Source organism: Prinia subflava, chromosome Z, assembly GCF_021018805.1.
Source record: "Prinia subflava isolate CZ2003 ecotype Zambia chromosome Z, Cam_Psub_1.2, whole genome shotgun sequence".
NCBI classification, from domain to species: domain Eukaryota; kingdom Metazoa; phylum Chordata; class Aves; order Passeriformes; family Cisticolidae; genus Prinia; species Prinia subflava.
The window spans coordinates 75,302,448-75,320,347 of NC_086283.1; the positions used below are offsets into that span (position 1 = coordinate 75,302,448).

The window sequence follows — 17,900 nt, forward strand, 5'->3', positions numbered from 1 at the left end:
CAGAGTTGTATTAGTAAATATACACTTGGCATGGAAACTGGTATAAATTAGTCTCTTATCTTCTAGCATAAACCCATGGTGGTGTGTTTTGAATAAGGGGCAGATTGAAGAGAGGAGAGAGGGAGAGATTAGAGAGGAGGAGAGAAAGAGTGGAAGAAAGGTGCAAGAAAAGAAAGATCACCAGTCTTGACTCCAGTGCTGATCCAGCTGATGGTGTATCCAGGGTCCTAGATGCACATGCACTGAGGCTTCTACCTTTTTATAGATAAGTTTTCCTGACCCTGGAGATCAGTTTCTTGCTCTCTGTGCAAATCAATTATCATGCACAGTCCATGCACAGTTCTTCTAGGCCTTTCTGGAAATGGGTCAGAGGGCTTTGGGGGTCTTTGGTGGTCTTGATTCCCCCCACTGGATCAATCTTTGGTGAAGAGTCCATGCCATCTTCTCAAACTCATTGCCGCACTCGTGCTGTATTGTGTTGTGCTTATATCCAGAAGCCAAAACAAGGACTGTTGTCCCAGGAAAGTGCTGTTCTACCTCCATGTGGCCCCCTTCTCTGCTGCATCCTGTTCTTTCTTGCCCTTTGATACAGTGTGCTCTTATCAACAACCCTTGGTTAGCTCCACAGCTATCTGTCTATCAGTGTTTGAGACATACACATTAGCCTCTTATCTTCTAGGCTTTTCACCATCCCATGGCTTAAACATCAACATGGACTTGGTGATCCTTGAGAAGGGAAAAAAGAGCAAGAGAGAAAAAGGCAAATGCATTCTATAAGCTACTTCTAAGCTTTGGGGCAATCTCTTTATAATGCCCCAAACCTTTATGTTTAATCTGATTACCAAAATTAAAAGGTTAACATTAAATCAATTAACATTAGACCTTATTGAACCTCACACCACTGGCCTCTGTAGAGCCTTCCAAGCCTCCAGCAGATCAACATACTTGGTGTTTGACACTTACTGACCACAGGGCAACATCTTTCCTTCACACAGTTTAACAACAGAAGAGAGCTGTGTGTAGGGTTTTTTGTTACACCACTCTTTATATGTTTATTTGTTTTGGTTTTTTAGCCTATTACATGGAGAGAATTTGCCAACATCCACCCTTTTGTTCCTCTGGATCAAGCTCAAGGGTATCAGCAGCTTTTCAAGGATTTAGAGAAGGACCTATGTGAGATTACAGGCTATGACAAAATCTCCTTCCAGCCTAATAGGTAGGAACTTTTTTCTGACTGTTTGCACCTTGAGACATGATTCCAAAAACTTAGCTCCAAAGAAAACGTGCAAGCCAAAAATGGAAGAATTTTCTAAAATCAAATTTGTCTTGAATGCAAGATTATGAAATTACTAAGTAGTTGTTTTTTTAAAAAACTACGGTATCTTATTTTGTCTCATCTCTTCTAAATGTTTAATGATTTGGTCTTTCTATTTTCTCCTATGAACTGAAAATAAAGAATAAGAACATTAGATGTATGAGCTGCCAGGTGTTTAATTGTTGAAACTGGTAGTTAGTGCAGTAGATTTGACTGAAGAATCCTTAAGATCTGTGTACTCACTGAAATTAATAAAGCAGCATTTAATGAGTCCTGATGCAGCCTGTTTATGTCCACTAGCAGTTTTGATGCAAAATGAACAGCAAGAACTTACTCTGCACTTAGGCTGTCACTGAAAGACCTTTTATGTTTCATTATATACACTTTGCTATGCATTTCAATGTTAGTTCCCCACTGTAATCAGGCACTGAGTTCCCTGCTAGGCACAGAAATGTGGATCAACTCAGTCACCAGAAGGATTTAACATTGTAATATAAACATATAAAATGGCATAACCTTTGTCATCTACTCTTTTCATTTACATCTAGCTATTAAATTTAAGCATGCCCATCTGTAATTTAATCTATGGAATGTGCTTCTTTTAATTTGCTGACACTTGCCTGAGGTCACAGATAAGGGTTAGGGCTGGACAGTTTTGAAGTTCTAGCAGAGAGGTGGCACCCCCTGGCTTGTGTGCTGTGTGACAGTGTTTGTGTTCTTCTTGCAGTGGAGCCCAAGGGGAGTATGCAGGCTTGGCTGCAATCAAAGCTTATTTAAATGCCAAAGGAGAATGTCACAGAACGGTAGGTGTCAATACTCCCGGGGGAAGAGCGGTGGGTGGGAAGTGGAGATTTGATTCAGCAGCTGGGAGTCACGTAGAGAGAAACTGGTGCATCATCACGTCTGATAGGCTTTCAGTATTCCATGCTTCCCACATGGATCCTTGGTAACATCTTACCAGTTTTTACAGACAGTGGGAATGAGACAGGGCACTCCCTGGAAGGGTGATTGTACTGCCTTTGGCAGTAGGGTGGACTACTCTTGTGGAGGCAGTGTTCATAGCACAGAGATCTCTCGGCACGTGGTGAACAGTGCTCTCACAGTGTCAAGGCTTTCTCTCCATGCCCTGTCCTGACCCTGTCCTTTCCCAGCAGGGAGGCTGGGTGTCAGCAAGGTGCTGGGAGAGACGCAGCCAGGGCAGCTGACCCTGGCTGACCAAAGGGATGAGGATGCCATAGAATGGCATGCTCAACAACAAAAGCTCAGGGAAGGGAGGAGGGCAGGGAAGGCCATGCTCATGGCGTTTTAATTCCCAAGCAACAATTGCACATGTCGTGTGGCCAGCCGTAGGAAGTTGGGAAGTCAGCAAGGAATGAATGAAACTGAGATATGTTTACAATTTAATCTAACACCCTTATACTCTTGAAAGATGATGAACAGTTCTTGCATGTTGGCAGTTGACATATCATGTGTTAATTCTGGGATTATTTATTATATCCTTATCCATCCTCATTTCCTAGCTGGATTCCAGCTATTTATCCATTCTTCTCAAAAAAACCACATTTTATAACTTTGGTTGTCTTTAAAGCTTCTGTGTTCCTTTTATTTTTTTCTCTTATCCCCTTTCTAATCTTTGATGCAGTTGCATTCTTTCCCACCAAAACTGTGGGATCTTTTAGTAGTAGTAGGTTCAAAGCTAAAGATCATAGCTGTGGATTGTTAAGAGGTGTTTTCTTGTGTCATATTTTCGATCTGTCTGTCTCCAGTATACACATACTGCTTTGAATGCTGCCCCTCAGTACTCTGTGTCCTTTTCTGAACTCTGCAATCTGTTCTTTTAGTGACCTGGGGGGAGGTTGTATTAACAGGATATTTGGCATTTCACTGTATGTCTCCATTATAAACACAAGCATGAGTAATTTTTGATGTTAGAGAAACAGCACAGATATTTATAATATTCTATTAGGATGGCCTTTCCATACAGCGAAAACTGACTATTTTTCTTTTCTTTAACATGTATTCATGAAATATTTATCCATATGTACCTTCTCACTTAACCTACTGGAAGTTATTTTAGGAGCATTTTAGGGACCACATCAAAAACTTACTGGAAATCTGAGATTACTTAGGTCTTCTTCTTTCACACACCCATGGAGTTGGCTTTAAACAGTAGGAAAACGTCCTTAGTGCAATAGCATGCATGTCCTTTGAATCTGATTATATCCTTGGCGTTGGGACTCATTTGCCTTCTCAAGACGGAAGCATTGCTGTCCTGGCCTCCTGGGAACTATAGCCTCTGTATGAGGAAACCACCTGAAACTGAATGTGTTCTCTTCTCTCTCTGTTTCTTTGTTGCATCCAGACCGCATTAAACTTATTAGAAGGCAACCACTCTTTACAATGGCAAACTTTGTTTTGTGAATAGTTTTACTCAGTGGTAAGTGAAACTAGGTTAAAATTTTATTCCTTGGAGAGTTTTCTTTTGATTTTTTTTATGTATCATCTGCCATTTCTCTTACTCTGTGCAAGATCCTCAAGGCTTCTCTGAGTGTCTGTAGGTCCTTCTGTGGTCTGAAAATACCCAGCGCTGAACTGCACAGGAGAGCCTGGGGGCTGCTTGCACTGTACTCACACTTTACAGATTTCAAATGTTACAGGAAAATCATGGTACTCTTGGGACAGAATAAAAAGGAATAAGAAAATAAGAAAGCCCACAAAATGTTGGTCTTTCTGCTGAAGTGCTTTTTTCCCCCTGGGCTGGAGAAAGAAATTAAGGTTCTCCTGGCTGGCTGTGTTTGGATTTGGTGCCCTCTTGTGGGAAAAGAAGTGTGGCCATGGACCCATGGCTCACATCCTTGCTTTTTTGTGTGGTCAGTGATGTCTGCGCCCAGCAAGCCTTGGTGGCCACTGGGGCCACTCTGCGTTTCAGCTGTGAGGGTAGGATGGGTGCAGGTGTGGCACAGTGCTTCCTGGCACTGGCGCTGGGATCCCAGTGTTTTGAAGTGTTCACATCTGTCCCAGCATCACTGAGATGGATGATAGAGTTCCATGAGCCATCGTGCAGCTTCTCAGGAAAATAAAGTAGAAGGAAATGATGTTTGTTTTGTTTGGGTTTTGGCTATTTGTAGTTGGGTGGTTTTTTTGTGGTTGTTGTGTTTTGTTTTGTTTTGTTTTGTTGTGGGTTTTTTGTGAGAAATATTTATTGTCTTTAGAAAAGATGGAATTCCTAAAAAATGTCTGGAAATATCCTGACACATGCAGCATTTTCCTGTGACTAACAAGAGCCTACGTTTATTTAAGTAGAAGTGCTTCTCTTTTTTTTCTTTTAAAGTTGACTGTGCAGAGCATAAAAGTAGCTCTGAGTTTCTCATCTATAGCTAAAATATTTTGGTTTAAATTTTTGTTTTGAATAGGATACAGAATAAAATGCTTTGGAAGCCAGAAGAAGTTGTAGTGGAAATTTGGAATTAGGCCGTTTTTCCTTTCAAGTCCGTTGTACACATGGACACTGATAACTGTAAAAAAATAATGTTTTAAATAAAGGTGGAGTGAGGCAAATATATTTTAAATATCTGAAATATATATTTTAAGTATCTGAAATAATATTCTGGATTCCATCCCTAAATATGATTATGCAGCAAATGAAACTTTGGTAATGATACCTGAATGGATTTTCTTAAAAATTTTAGTTACATTGTTCAGCAAAAGAAGCTATTTACTGGTACCATAAGGATTTCCTTCCAGAACTTTGATAATTAATTGTAGCTGAGTGTAGACCATAAAACATTAAGATTTTTTTAACTAGTTAATACTTTTGGCTCTGTTTTTCTTTCCTTTCCAAGGTTTGCCTTATTCCTAAATCTGCTCATGGTACTAATCCAGCAAGTGCACAAATGGCAGGGATGAAGATTCAGCCAATTGAAGTGGATAAAAATGGGAGCATTGGTATTTCTCATTTAAAAGCAATGGTGAGTACTAATTATCTTTGATTTTCAAGGAACACTTCTTCTCTGAAGATGATAGTGTTGGCATCTGAATCACTTTTCTCTACAAGAGAAAATTAAGCTATAATAGTGAATATGTGCTTCAAAAGGATAAGTAATTCTTTTTTTCTTTTTTGTTTTGCTCACTCAGACACTAATCATGTGTTGCTTGTGAGATTTCTTCTAATGTGAGGATCTGTGGTGCAGGATTTGCTCAAAGAGTCTTTCTACACAGTAGACTCTTTTATAGACCCTTTTGGTCCACAGCTAGTACTGGAAATGAACAAGTTCATGAATGTGAAGCATTTGAAACTGCATTTCAGTGTTCTTTTAGCAAAATTCAGTCCATCTCTGCTGGGGAAGGTGTTGCTAGGCAACTACTTTTTTTCTCTTTTTTAAAGTATATTGGCTGCAGATGAATCTTCCAATGCAAGGGACACAGAACACATTTTTACATTTGAACAAACTTTTGTGGTAGTCATAGAATTCTGAAAGCAGGGGGAATAGTCATTATTTCACATTAACTTGAAGGCCAGATGTTTCATTTGGTTATCTGATGGTCCCACATGTGAGTATTACATATCCATATATTTATGACTTGAGTGGTATTTTTTTTATAAAACCTTGAGGAGCTTTAGGAGCCCCAGTGACCTTTTTTTCTCTCCCTCCCTGTTGCCAGGTGGACAAGCACAAGGAGAACTTGGCAGCCATCATGATCACGTACCCTTCCACCAACGGCGTGTTTGAAGAGGAGATTGGAGACGTGTGTGACCTCATTCACAGACACGGGGGCCAGGTTTACTTAGATGGAGCAAATATGAATGCCCAGGTACAAAATCTAGGCAGATTTGTTATTGGTGGGAGTCCTTGGAATAAAAATAGCACAGCAGCACTCAGTTCAGACTGTAACACAGTTTCCATGCAAGATGGCACAGTGTTTGGGGGAGGATGTGAGATTTCCAGGAACAGTAATAAAAACTAGATGGTGAAAGTAATTCTCTTATATTTGCTTTTAACCCTGAAATAAGATTTCTGAGTTGTTCACTGAAATTGGCTTAGTCTGCCTATCCTTTATCAAAGACATTCTTTACAGATGTAATTAAGAATTCCTAAAACAAAATATTATTTGCATCAAGTTCTTGCTCATGATTCATCTTGATAAAGAAAAACATAAAAGCATACACCATATTTGTCAACCTGTTCTCTTTGCATTCAGTAATAGGTCTTAAATGGCCTATGAAGAATGTTTTGAAACAGAGTATTCCCTTTACAGGTTGGTCTATGTCGTCCTGGAGATTATGGCTCTGATGTCTCTCACTTAAATCTTCACAAAACCTTTTGCATTCCCCATGGAGGAGGAGGACCTGGAATGGGACCAATTGGAGTGTGGGTATCTCTATATTTGCCTTTTCTTAAAAAAAAAAGTGTACCTTAGTGAATCTTGGTTGGGTGTTCACTTCAGTACAGTCATGGATGGGAATGGGAAAGGTGTTATGTTGGCTGCAACCTGTCCTTCTCCAGCATAGCTATATGCTGATCCCATGAATGGTTGTGTTCCCCTGTATGCCCAAACCCTGGCTTCCATGCTGGCCTTCCAGTGTGTGTGTAAACCTCATGCAGCAGTCTGTTTCCTGTGTAAGAGGTGGACTTTGAGGGCTGATAATACTGCATGTAGTCCAGAACACAGAAGTGCTACACAAGCTGTGTCAATTTATCCCATGGAGCATTCCTATTTCCTTAAAGGAAGATAATCTTACTTGTTTAAAAAAATGATTTTTATTTGGATACCTCCATTAATATCTTGTGATAGGTTGAAAAGTGAGTGCCATCCTCCACTGGCACCAGTTGTGTTAATAAACTTTCATTTGAAAAAGGCATAGATCAGACTTCCTAGAGGACTGTGTTTGGAAGCCAGGTGAAGAGAAACTACTGCTGAAACTGCCCAGATATGGTAACACAGGAACACACATTTAAGCTCTAAAATCAATGTTTTTGTTTTAGGAAGAAACATTTGGCTCCCTACTTGCCTACTCACCCTGTGATAAAAATACAGCTGGATAAGGATGCATGTCCTTTGGGTACTGTCAGTGCTGCACCTTGGGGTTCCAGTGCTATACTGCCAATTTCCTGGGTGTACATCAAGGTATGTAGACTTCTACAAGGAGTATAAAACAGCTGAGGTTCTGAGTCTCTTTCAAGTCCAGTGATCATTGGAACCACATGAATAGGTTTAAGAGCAACTCATTGTAAGATGTTTGCACAGACTGAAATGCAGTGAAATGAAGTGACTACAGTACAGTCATAGGTTATTTACATCCATCAAACCTACTTGCTTTATAGTAGGACAACATTGCCATGAGAAAGGACTTCAGAACAACTGCTGTATCTAAATCTTCTACCTCTTGTGTGTAATAGGTCTTGAGATAAGTGAACACCAGGCAGAAAACTGCAGTCAGGCTTCCACTTGAAGCCACATTGAAGTTTTGATGTTTAAAAACTGCTGGTAATTACTGTTCCCCCAAGAGTATATTTAATTGCATGATTAAGTATTGTTATTACTTGACATCTATGTAACATTCAACTTGATGATATTCTGAATTCTTGAGGATTTTACTGGGCTTGAAAACTGAACTTAGTTTTGGTTTTACAAGTGAGACAGCTTGATTGTGATCTAGTGATTTAGTCAGCAAATATTTGAGTCCATGTATGGAAATATTTAGCTAAGAGATGATTATAGATTCATTTCTATTTGATAGAATGGTGTGCTGGGGCTCTTGAGCTACATTTAACGCTTTGGTGACAAGAGTTGGGGTGGAGTGAACCTAGCGGCAGTGTCATTCAGAGTACTTTGTTGCCAGTTTGATACCCTGACCATGGAAACTTCCTCTGCTGGGGAAAACAGCTCCCCTGGAATTCAAAATGAGCAAATGTGAACTGGTGCAATTTCCATTTTCAGCTTTGGGTAAAAATCACTTGTGACTCTAAGCTGGTTCCCATTACAGAATATTTAATCCATTAAAATTTTTAAGGGGAACTGTTTCCTCAAAGTGCAAAATGGCATCTATTTACATTGTCCCACCTAAAGTTATCTGGGCAGTCTTGCTGTGGGATGGAGACAGACAGCCTGTGCCTTTAGATATTTTTTATGTTCTCACTTTTTTTCTATTCAGTTCAAAGCTTCTCAGTTTGAGGAAAGGTTTGGGTCGTTCACTTGTGGACTTCAAGCTAAACCTCTTAGACAGTAAACACTCTGACAAACCACATACACCAAAGGTGCCCTCAGTAAATATCCTATGCTTCTCCCATGAGTGTGGTGTGGAAAAGTGTAACAGCAGAGTGACTGCCTTAGAACTACCCAGGTCCATTGAGGTGCTGCTCTCTGTCATGCAGGAGCACACTTTGCTTGTTTTGGACCTGTTTTAGATCTGTTTCTTTGTGTTATTTTTGTTTCAGACAATGGGAGCAAAGGGTCTGAAGCATGCTTCTGAGATTGCTATACTAAATGCAAATTACATGGCAAAGAGGCTGGAGAAGCACTACAAAATCCTTTTCAGAGGAGCAAGAGGCAAGTATTGGACAATTTCTTTTCTTCTACCAGGCTGACTTTTTTTTTTTGCTTCATGTAGAAGTAGGCTTGCAACATGGTTGTTTTGTTGGTTTTTCTAATGCTGTGTGACTGCTGATTTCAGACTTCTCTTGATGTTGTTCACAAGGAGAAAAATAACTTGCCACACTTCTGTGGATGTACTGCAATGAAACTGAGATACTTGAAAGTAGAAGAAAAGTAATATCTCTTTGTAATTAGAAAAAATGATACCAAAAGATAGAGTAAACCATTAGATTGTTCTCCTTGAAATTAAATGGCAGATTAATGAACATTAGAAAAAGGAAAAGCAACCAAGCTGAGACTTCCAAATCTCCATAACCAATGATGCAACAATATAAGAACTGAAACTGTACTTCCCCTTGCACACTTCCTCTGAAAAAGAAATCCCACCAAGTTTCCCTCATTTCTGCTCCTTGTCCACTTTTGTGAGATAAGATAGAATTCCCTTGGCAATACATGATATTTAAGCTACGTTATGGTTCCCTGTTTTGGCTCTCCAGTCTTGCAACAGGAAAGAAGTAATGAAGAAGAGATGAAAAAATTATTGTAGAGTGGAGAAACTATCACAGAATTTATTTCGCTTGTTTAAGCTGAACAGCATCGAAGAGCATTTGAGTACAATATATATAATCTTTAAAATATATATCTTAAATTTAATGATGTGCACCTTGGTTAAAACTGCATGTTGCCCTTTAATAAAAGTGAATGAAAATTGCAAATTTTGAAGGATTAGCAATGTAATGGTAGGTTCTCTAGAATCATGGATATAAATACAGACAACTTTCATCTTTAGCCCCTCTACTACACTAGATTTGAGCTTTGCTCCGGTGTAAGATAAAACTGATTATCTTGATTAATTCAAGATAGCCTAAGACCCAAATGGTGTCAGGCCACTGACAAATCAAATACTTTTTCAGAGAATTTGTAAATTATAGGAGCTACTTTGACCATTCATTCCTAGTTCTGATTTTGTAAATGAGGCCTCTTCTTAATGTGATGTGGGACTCAAAGGGCCATTCTTCAAAAACTGAGTCAAAACCCAATAATTTCTCAGATTTGAGGTTTTGCCCAAGTGGGTATTTTTGACGTTTTTGCCACATTCTCCACAAAACCAATCAGAATAGACAGCTTTGTAAATTGCATTGTTCTCCTACTAAGTAAACAGGTTTCATTTACAGGTTATGTAGCCCATGAATTCATTTTGGATACAAGACCTTTCAAAAAAACAGCAAACATTGAAGCTGTAGATCTTGCTAAAAGGCTTCAGGATTATGGTAAGTCAAATGTCTGCTCTTTAAAATAGCAGTGCAAGTGAAAATTTTCTAAATCTCTTCCAAAGGGAGACACAAACATTCTAGTTCTGTGCTTATAGACAGAGAATCTGTCACAATTATTTCAGGCTTTCTCATGTTCTTTAAGGCTTGGAGAGATATTTGCATATACTGAGTTGTAGTAGGTACTTCTGACTCCGATGCTACTTCACAGTTTTGTAAACTGCCCCATCAAATTACTGATTACATGACTCTCAACTGTTTGGAGCAAGTAGGTTGGAGCCAAAAGCTTAATAAAATTCCAACAAAACAAAATAGGAAATAAATAAATAAAAATAAATACTTTTGAAGCAGAATGATGGAATTTGAACAATTCCATCCTGATAGTTTATGCAGCTTATGCTTTTAAGGATCTGATTGTGGATGCCAGACAAGAGGACCCATTGAACTACTTGATCCTACAGAACTGTGCTTCTAATGAATATGCATGAAAGTTGTTAAAACCTGCACCAGTAATACTTCTTCAGTGAAATAATCCAAAGCCTAATTGTCATACTAAAAACCCCACCCTTCCTGCCCTTTGTAAGTCAGCCTTAAATATTGTGCACCACTTTAAATAGACTTTTCAGTAGGTATAGAGCGAGTTAGATTAGTATATTAAAGTTCCTTTTTAATAAACTGTTTCATTAAATCAGTGTGTAGCTGTATTGTGAATAATACAGTGATGTTACCCTTCAGTGCTAAAAACAAAGATACTTGAAAAGTCTATCTATTTTACCTCTCAAAGTACAGTACCAACACTAGCAGTGAGTTCAATCCTGTACAGATTTTTGGACAGAAAGGACTGAATTTGTGAACTTGCTGATAGCTAATGCATGTGTATCTCATACCCTACTGTCAGTGACTGATTTCTGCTACTGTCACCAGGTTTTCATGCTCCAACCATGTCCTGGCCAGTGGCAGGGACACTTATGATTGAACCTACAGAGTCTGAAGACAAAGCAGAGCTGGACAGATTTTGCGATGCAATGATCAGTATTCGGCAGGAAATTGCTGACATAGAGGAGGGCAGGATGGACCCCCAAATTAACCCACTAAAGGTGAGATGGCGTGTAGAGCAAGATACCAGCATCAGCCTAACCCTTGAGACTGCAGAAGATCACTTCCTGGTATTTCAGTACTCTCCAAAGTAACAGGGCACAGCAGTGAACACAAGACTTTCATGAGAAACCTTCAGTTTTTTCCAAATCTGAATTTTGAGTTTTTCAAGTGAGAAGTCAGGCCTTTGCTGGCAGAGCAGGGAAAGTTATTTCCACAAGCACTTGATTTGTATTTCAAGGCCATCTCAAAGTAACGAAGGAGAGATGCTTATTTCACTGGTTTAAGATGGAAGATCGAATGACCTTAACATTAATAATAAAGATTGAATTAATTATTTTAGCAGTGCAGCACAGAACTAGTATCAGCTCAAGTTCTGTTCAAATCTTTTAATGCTGTACTGACTTTTAAGTTTAGTGAAAGCCAAAAGCACATTCAAGCCTTGGGAAGCATCTTTAGGCAAACTGAAAAAAAATCCAAATACTGACTTGCCTCCTGGTTTAAATCTGCCTTTTTTCTCCATGATAAACAGTGTTCTCTAGGCAGTAATTATTTACATGTGGTAATGTGAACTTGAAGAAGGCTTCACACTGATATTTTCAACTGAATTCAGTAATTTCTTGTTCTCAATATGTATTGTTTCTTGTAGATGTCACCACATACTCTGAACTGTGTCACTTCTTCCAAGTGGGATCGTCCCTACTCCAGAGAAGTGGCAGCATTCCCGCTGGTGAGTACGTAATGGGAACTTCATGGTGTGGTAACACATAAATATGCTTGGTGCTCTGTAGTTTCTTTGTCAGTTGGAGATGAAGTAATGTGGTAAGAATGAAAACTTCAGAGCCATTTTATTGTTGCTCAGTTCTTATGTCTGTGAGCTTTACCACAGTTTCATTAGTTTAGTTTTTAAATACAAGGAAAGACCTCAAAAAAAAAAAAAAAAAAAAAGTCTCTACACATAGGTGCAGACTTGTGCAGACTTGGATTTCTGAATCCTAGCACTTCAACACTGAATATTCATTCCTACTGGAAACAACCTGTTCCTTTCTGACATACTGCACCAAGGGCATCCAAAACAGAGTCCCACATGCTGACATTCAAAAGAACTTGCATAAGGTGTGACCAATGCCCCAAGGTCAGCATGCAGAAAGCAACACCTGCTACAAATAAAGGTCAGATTGGAGCTGGACTCTTTTTTTTTTTTTTTTTTCAATTCTTCAATTTTTCAATTTTTTTCAGACTTCTTAATTGCTTTCATGTTGCATAAGCTGCTAGTAATAGCAGTTAAATGTATGTGTAGGCAACCTTTCTGCTCCGAAACTTAATTGCAAGTATTTTAGTGATATGTAAGAATTCAACTATACCACCATTCCACTTTAAGTATTATATTTTAACTATATTGAACAGCACAGCAGTGTTCTCTGCTTTTCCTTCATTCCTGTCTGAAAGCCAGTTGTTCAAAGGTTAATAAAGTTTTCTTTCATCTCATGAAAACTGCTTCTTTGCAAGCATGTGTTAAAAGACATGACTATACTTTCTTGAAAATCTAAGCATTCTTTTGTCACTTCTATTAGATATGCTTGTTAACTTTCAGGGACTGCAAATAGATTTGAAGGATGACTTCACCTAAATTCCACTTTTACAGCACATGTAATTCTTCAGGCTCCTAATGTCTATTATAATTTTGTAGCTTTATTTGGTGGAAAAATTAAGATGGTTGGGTTCTTTTATCTCTTTTAGCCATTTGTGAAGCCTGAAAGCAAGTTTTGGCCCACAATTGCTCGCATTGATGACATATATGGAGATCAACATCTGGTTTGTACCTGCCCACCAATGGAAGCCTATGAATCTCCATTTTCTGAACAGAAGAGAGCATCTTCCTAAGACTGTTTCCAGCTGCCTGCATTTTTGACACCATCCGAATGGCCCTTTCCTGATTTCCTGGGGATATTTATACTTTGTATATTTTGAATAATCACCACGTTTGTGTATTGAACCACTGCTCAGTTAAAATGTAAATACAATCAGTACGTTAGGTTGTAAACACAATGTGATTTTTCCACAGTAGTTGATCTTGGAAGTTGCCTTGATTCATCATTTTGTCTGTTTTGTGCTAAAGTTTTAACAATTAACACCCAATTTGCAAAGTGCTATGGAAGATACAGTTAAAAAAGTAGAAAAGATGCAATACTATGATGCAACATAAGGCAATACTAATATATATTAACTGCAGGAGTAATTGTTTATATTTTGTAAAAAAAGATGAAGTAGATTTTTTAATTTACTTCACATATTACCACTAACTAGCATTGCTAGTGTTAATATTTCATACTGATTTTTTTACCTATCAGTGTTAGTAGTCTAATAAAATTGGTCAGAATTTTAAATGTTGTCATGTTTTGGATTTAAACTTTTCAGCTGAGTTTGTCCAACAAAGCAGTATGAAATTATGGAGTTAAGTTATGATTTGTGACAATTGCCGCAGCACCAACAAACTCACACAAAGGAAAATACTGTCAGAGATTAATATTTAAATAAATCTCCAATTTTTTAATGAGCCAGAATGATCCATTTTACCAAGCAGTAACAAACTTAATCTTGTTCTATATCAAATAAAATTTTTCTTAGTAGTTCCATCTAATCTTCTCTTATTCTGGAGAAGGCATAAAAGACCACTGTGAACTGCCTAGTATTGCTTAAATCTTGGGTAAAAAAAATCTTTCCACAGTTTCTCAATTCTGTCTCTGGTGCTTTTTTATGCAGAGCACTCAGTTTGCCCTACTTTGTGAAAAACTGATTCACAGCTTAAGCTGTGGCTCTCCAAGAGCATCAGCAGCACTGACACCAGAGCCCTCCTGCAACACACAGTGCCATGTTAAATCACTCAGTAGCCAGAGCTCAGACCTTAAACGGGAGCCTTTTCCAGCATGTTCCAAATCAGATCTACCTAAAACCAATCCTCCCACTATTTACAGTCAGACCTCTGTGCTATGAGCACATTTGAAAGGAACCTGCCCAGGTCTGTGCAGAGCTGTCTGTTTGATGTACCTGAGCACCCCTGAAGGGACCAACTCATTCAGCACAGTTGTGGTGAGTTAGGAAACGGGCACTCAGCAACACCAAGACCACAGAAAAGGACCACACAGTTTTGCACCTTACAACCACCCTCTACTCAACCTCTGCTTGAAGAGGTGCACATGCACACTCTGCTGGGAACTCTGAAGTGACACAAATGAGGCTGGTGTTCACAGCAATATTTTAAGTACTGTAAGTCTTTTACAGTGAAAGCTTTGGGACTGCAACTTTTCCATTATCTACCTAATGACTTCAGTGGGAGGCTTTACCCATGGAGACTGCAGGTGATAGGAGATAGGAATGGCTTTCATTAAAGAAAAGTCAGGCCAGATACCAGTTTTTATCTGAAAAGCTGTATCTACATCCTCAATTGCCTTAATACATATTGAAGAAAATCAGAATTTTACTCTAGAATTCAGTACTGAAAAGGATGTCTTTCATGTAGTAGCTAGCAATAGCTATAGTACTAAGGATGTAAAAAAATCCTGAAAAGCCACTGCAGATTTATAATGTGAGGAAAGGACAATCTTTCTCTGTTGTCAATCTAATTCCCCAGTCTTGAAAAGCTACTTTAATCTTTGTTAAAAGTGGTTTCATGTTGCTTGATTATGTCATTGAAAGAAATATTAAAAATTGGTTTACATATTTTTGTATAAAGCAAATAACTTCCCACTGCTGATCTCAAACTGACAAAATTTATCTTGTAAATTAATTGGTAAAATCTATCCAATAGAAAAAAAAGCATTAAAATATTTTACCAAAAGGTTGAAAGGCACAAGTCTTATGAGCTTACTGCACAGATGCAGTGGCTGTTATGAAGGTGAAATCACACTGTTGTCCCCAGAAAATACTGAGCTATCTGCAGCACTGTAGGCACAGGCTGTTGCTGCAAGCTCAGTGCCTACAGAGGGACTCTGGCTCACCCACCTGACCGACCGTGCAGGAGTGGCACAGCTCCCACCCCAGCCGTGTGACAACCCTTGTGACAGGCGGGGCTCCCTCCCACCCTGGGACACGGACAGAGCACTGCTGCAGGCTGTGGGCCAGCCCATGGACATCAGGGTCGCCTCTGGATCATGGTTTGGAGTTCGGCCTTTTCTAACATTAAGTGTTCTTTTTATTGAGAAATGAGTTAAGGAATATAAAGCCTCACACCAGAAAAATAAGGCCACCTAAGGAAAGCATTTAGTAATCTGAAAAATAAGTTCTGTAAAGATCTTATGACTTAGTTAAGTGGATAACAGTAAAAACAAAACTAGCAAATTTTCTGAATCATAAAATATTTAATAAGGTATATTTGGGGGGGGATATATTGTATATAAAATTTCAGATCACAATATGAAGCGATTTGAACCCTCTCCAAGCTAGCACTGCCTTTAATGCTGTGTAGATGTATTGCCACTGATACAAGACCTACTAAAAGCATACAGTTTAACTAATACAGAAGTGGCTTTTTTATATGAACTATTTTTTACACAACTAGAGTGTCTTGAATACCCTCTTTAAGTGCAAAAAACACAGATCACTTTACACTAATGCAGCAACAATGCATTCATATTGTTCTCATTAGTCATTAGTAGTCAACTTGCATAAGATACAAGAAAAGCACAATGAAGCTCACAAAAATAGACTAAAAATCAGCCCATTCTTGCAAAAAATACAGCATAATAGAAGAAAAAGACAAAAAAGGGATTATGCACACCACAGAATTTGCTGTTTAATCCAAATGGCTTAAGTGCTGAATCTATTTATTTGTCCTGGTTTTTCTTTTGGTTTGGGTTTTGTTATTGGGTTTTTTTTTTTTTTCTTTTTTTTTTTTTTTGTAAATCAAACCACATGGACCAGGAACAACTAATATTCAGAGGCAGTGTGTAGCTAAAAAAATCACTAACTTTTTTTTATCCCCAACATTGTTTCATTGTTTGACACAATTTACTTTCCTCTGTCCTGAGGTAGTTACAAAAAAACAAATCATAACCTAAGCATCAGCTAGGCCAGTAAGAGCTGAGGCTTTTTTCTTTTTTTTTTTTTCTTCTTCAAAAACTATTTGTTAACTGGCCAAAACTACCCTTGATGTTAAAAGACAGCTGAGAATTAGAGTTCTCACAACACCAAGAAATGGCTATGAGGGGAAGAGGGCTAGCTGCTTCAAAATGTGACAATACATTGAGTCCCATCAAGCTGGCTGGTCCACTGCTGGATTTCCCACGTTTATTCCCCTTTACTGTCTGTGAAGTCACTGGGAGAAGTGCGGAAGGGTCTGAGCAATCATCGTCCTTTACTGTAGCCTGGAAAGAACTGGTCCAGCAGTGTCTGCAGGATCTTGTTGGGAGCCATGGTGTAGCCCTTCCCCAGGTCATGGCGGCAGGCAGGGCACGTGAAGACCTCGGCTCTGAAGGAGCGCTGTAAACAGCTCTGGGACACACAAGACAGACAAGTAAATTGCAAAACTCTTTTAGAGCGGCAGCTTAACCACCAAAGAGTAAGGAATCACTGTAAACCAAAGGCACAATCTGCTGTGCTACCAGAAAAAAGGAAGTCTTTGCCAAGCCCTCTGGTGCCTGACTCCACCCGTGAATAAAATGTCCTAGCAAAGGAATTCTTCTCTGTGCTGGGATGCAAAACACTGTGCTTGGAAGGATTTAAATCACTACTGAGGTTTCCCCTTCAATTCACTAATGCCTTCCTGTAAGTTACAGCCAATCCTCAGCTTCCTTATAGATTCACAGATTGCTGTACTTCTCCAGACTTTCATATCAAGAGGAAGGTGAATATTCATGGTTTTCCACCAAATAAAGTTACAAAACTACAATAGAGATTTGGTGGCAAACCATGAATACTGTTTATGTAGCAATCTCCATCTACCTCACCAAAACAGACTCAGTTTAGCCTTACAGATATATGTAGGATAATACAATCTGTAACACATTAACATCTGTGCTGTCATCCTTACTACTTTACTGCAGACTGATGAGCATCTTAAATTTTTTAGAGCAGATCTGTGTTCAAACAGCAACAGCAGCTTCCTATCAAACTATTCCTTATAACTTTAACTGGATGCTATATTGTATTCTCAAATATGTACTGGTATCTTCAAATACTGTGCTTTCTGGGTTTGTTGTCATTCAGCTGTCTCTTCTTTCTTTTCTCATGGTTTTCCAATTTCCACAATTCTAAATATTAATTCCACAACAAAAAGAGACATAATCGTTCCATGTGTGCAGGCCACATGTAAGAGCACCCTGATTTTTACTGGAGTGGTATCTTCTTGAACAGCAACCTTGCATTACTGAGTACTATACTAGGATGATTATAGCTTGAGACCTTTCAGGGCCTCAGGCAGAAATACTCGGTGTGGCAGGCACCATCATTCAAATATGCACAATTCTGTGCACGATTCTGTACACATGAGTGCGGTAAAATTAACTCTAGTACAGATTTGATTTCAAGCTCCTTACATTATCTCCAACTGACCAAGATTTTGAGGCACATGAATAATGTACTGACATCCATGGCTCTCCTACCAAATATGAACAATGCCAAGATTAACA

At 38.8% G+C, this 17,900-nt stretch overlaps 2 protein-coding genes across 6 annotated transcripts in view; one reads left to right on the forward strand and one right to left on the reverse strand.

Moving 5' to 3' along the window:
- The window catches only part of GLDC (glycine decarboxylase), a 41,856-nt gene extending 25,685 nt beyond the window's left edge, over positions 1-16,171 (forward strand). The window contains exons 15-25 of the mRNA XM_063423922.1: positions 1,074-1,216; positions 2,043-2,118; positions 5,158-5,283; positions 5,978-6,127; positions 6,572-6,684; positions 7,300-7,441; positions 8,752-8,863; positions 10,084-10,179; positions 11,104-11,276; positions 11,924-12,004; positions 13,015-16,171. Of these exons, the coding sequence (XP_063279992.1) occupies positions 1,074-1,216; positions 2,043-2,118; positions 5,158-5,283; positions 5,978-6,127; positions 6,572-6,684; positions 7,300-7,441; positions 8,752-8,863; positions 10,084-10,179; positions 11,104-11,276; positions 11,924-12,004; positions 13,015-13,158 (1,356 nt within the window). The 3' untranslated portion in view covers positions 13,159-16,171. The remainder of the gene's footprint in view (positions 1-1,073; positions 1,217-2,042; positions 2,119-5,157; positions 5,284-5,977; positions 6,128-6,571; positions 6,685-7,299; positions 7,442-8,751; positions 8,864-10,083; positions 10,180-11,103; positions 11,277-11,923; positions 12,005-13,014) is intronic.
- The window catches only part of UHRF2 (ubiquitin like with PHD and ring finger domains 2), a 78,760-nt gene continuing 76,496 nt past the window's right edge, over positions 15,637-17,900 (reverse strand). For 3 of the 5 annotated variants that reach the window (XM_063423924.1, XM_063423926.1, XM_063423925.1), the window contains exon 16: positions 15,638-16,764. In XM_063423924.1, the coding sequence (XP_063279994.1) occupies positions 16,618-16,764 (147 nt within the window). In that variant the 3' untranslated portion in view covers positions 15,638-16,617. Of the gene's footprint in view, positions 16,765-17,900 lie in introns of all 5 variants that reach the window. The other 2 variants (XM_063423923.1, XM_063423927.1) reach the window with 1 other exon arrangement.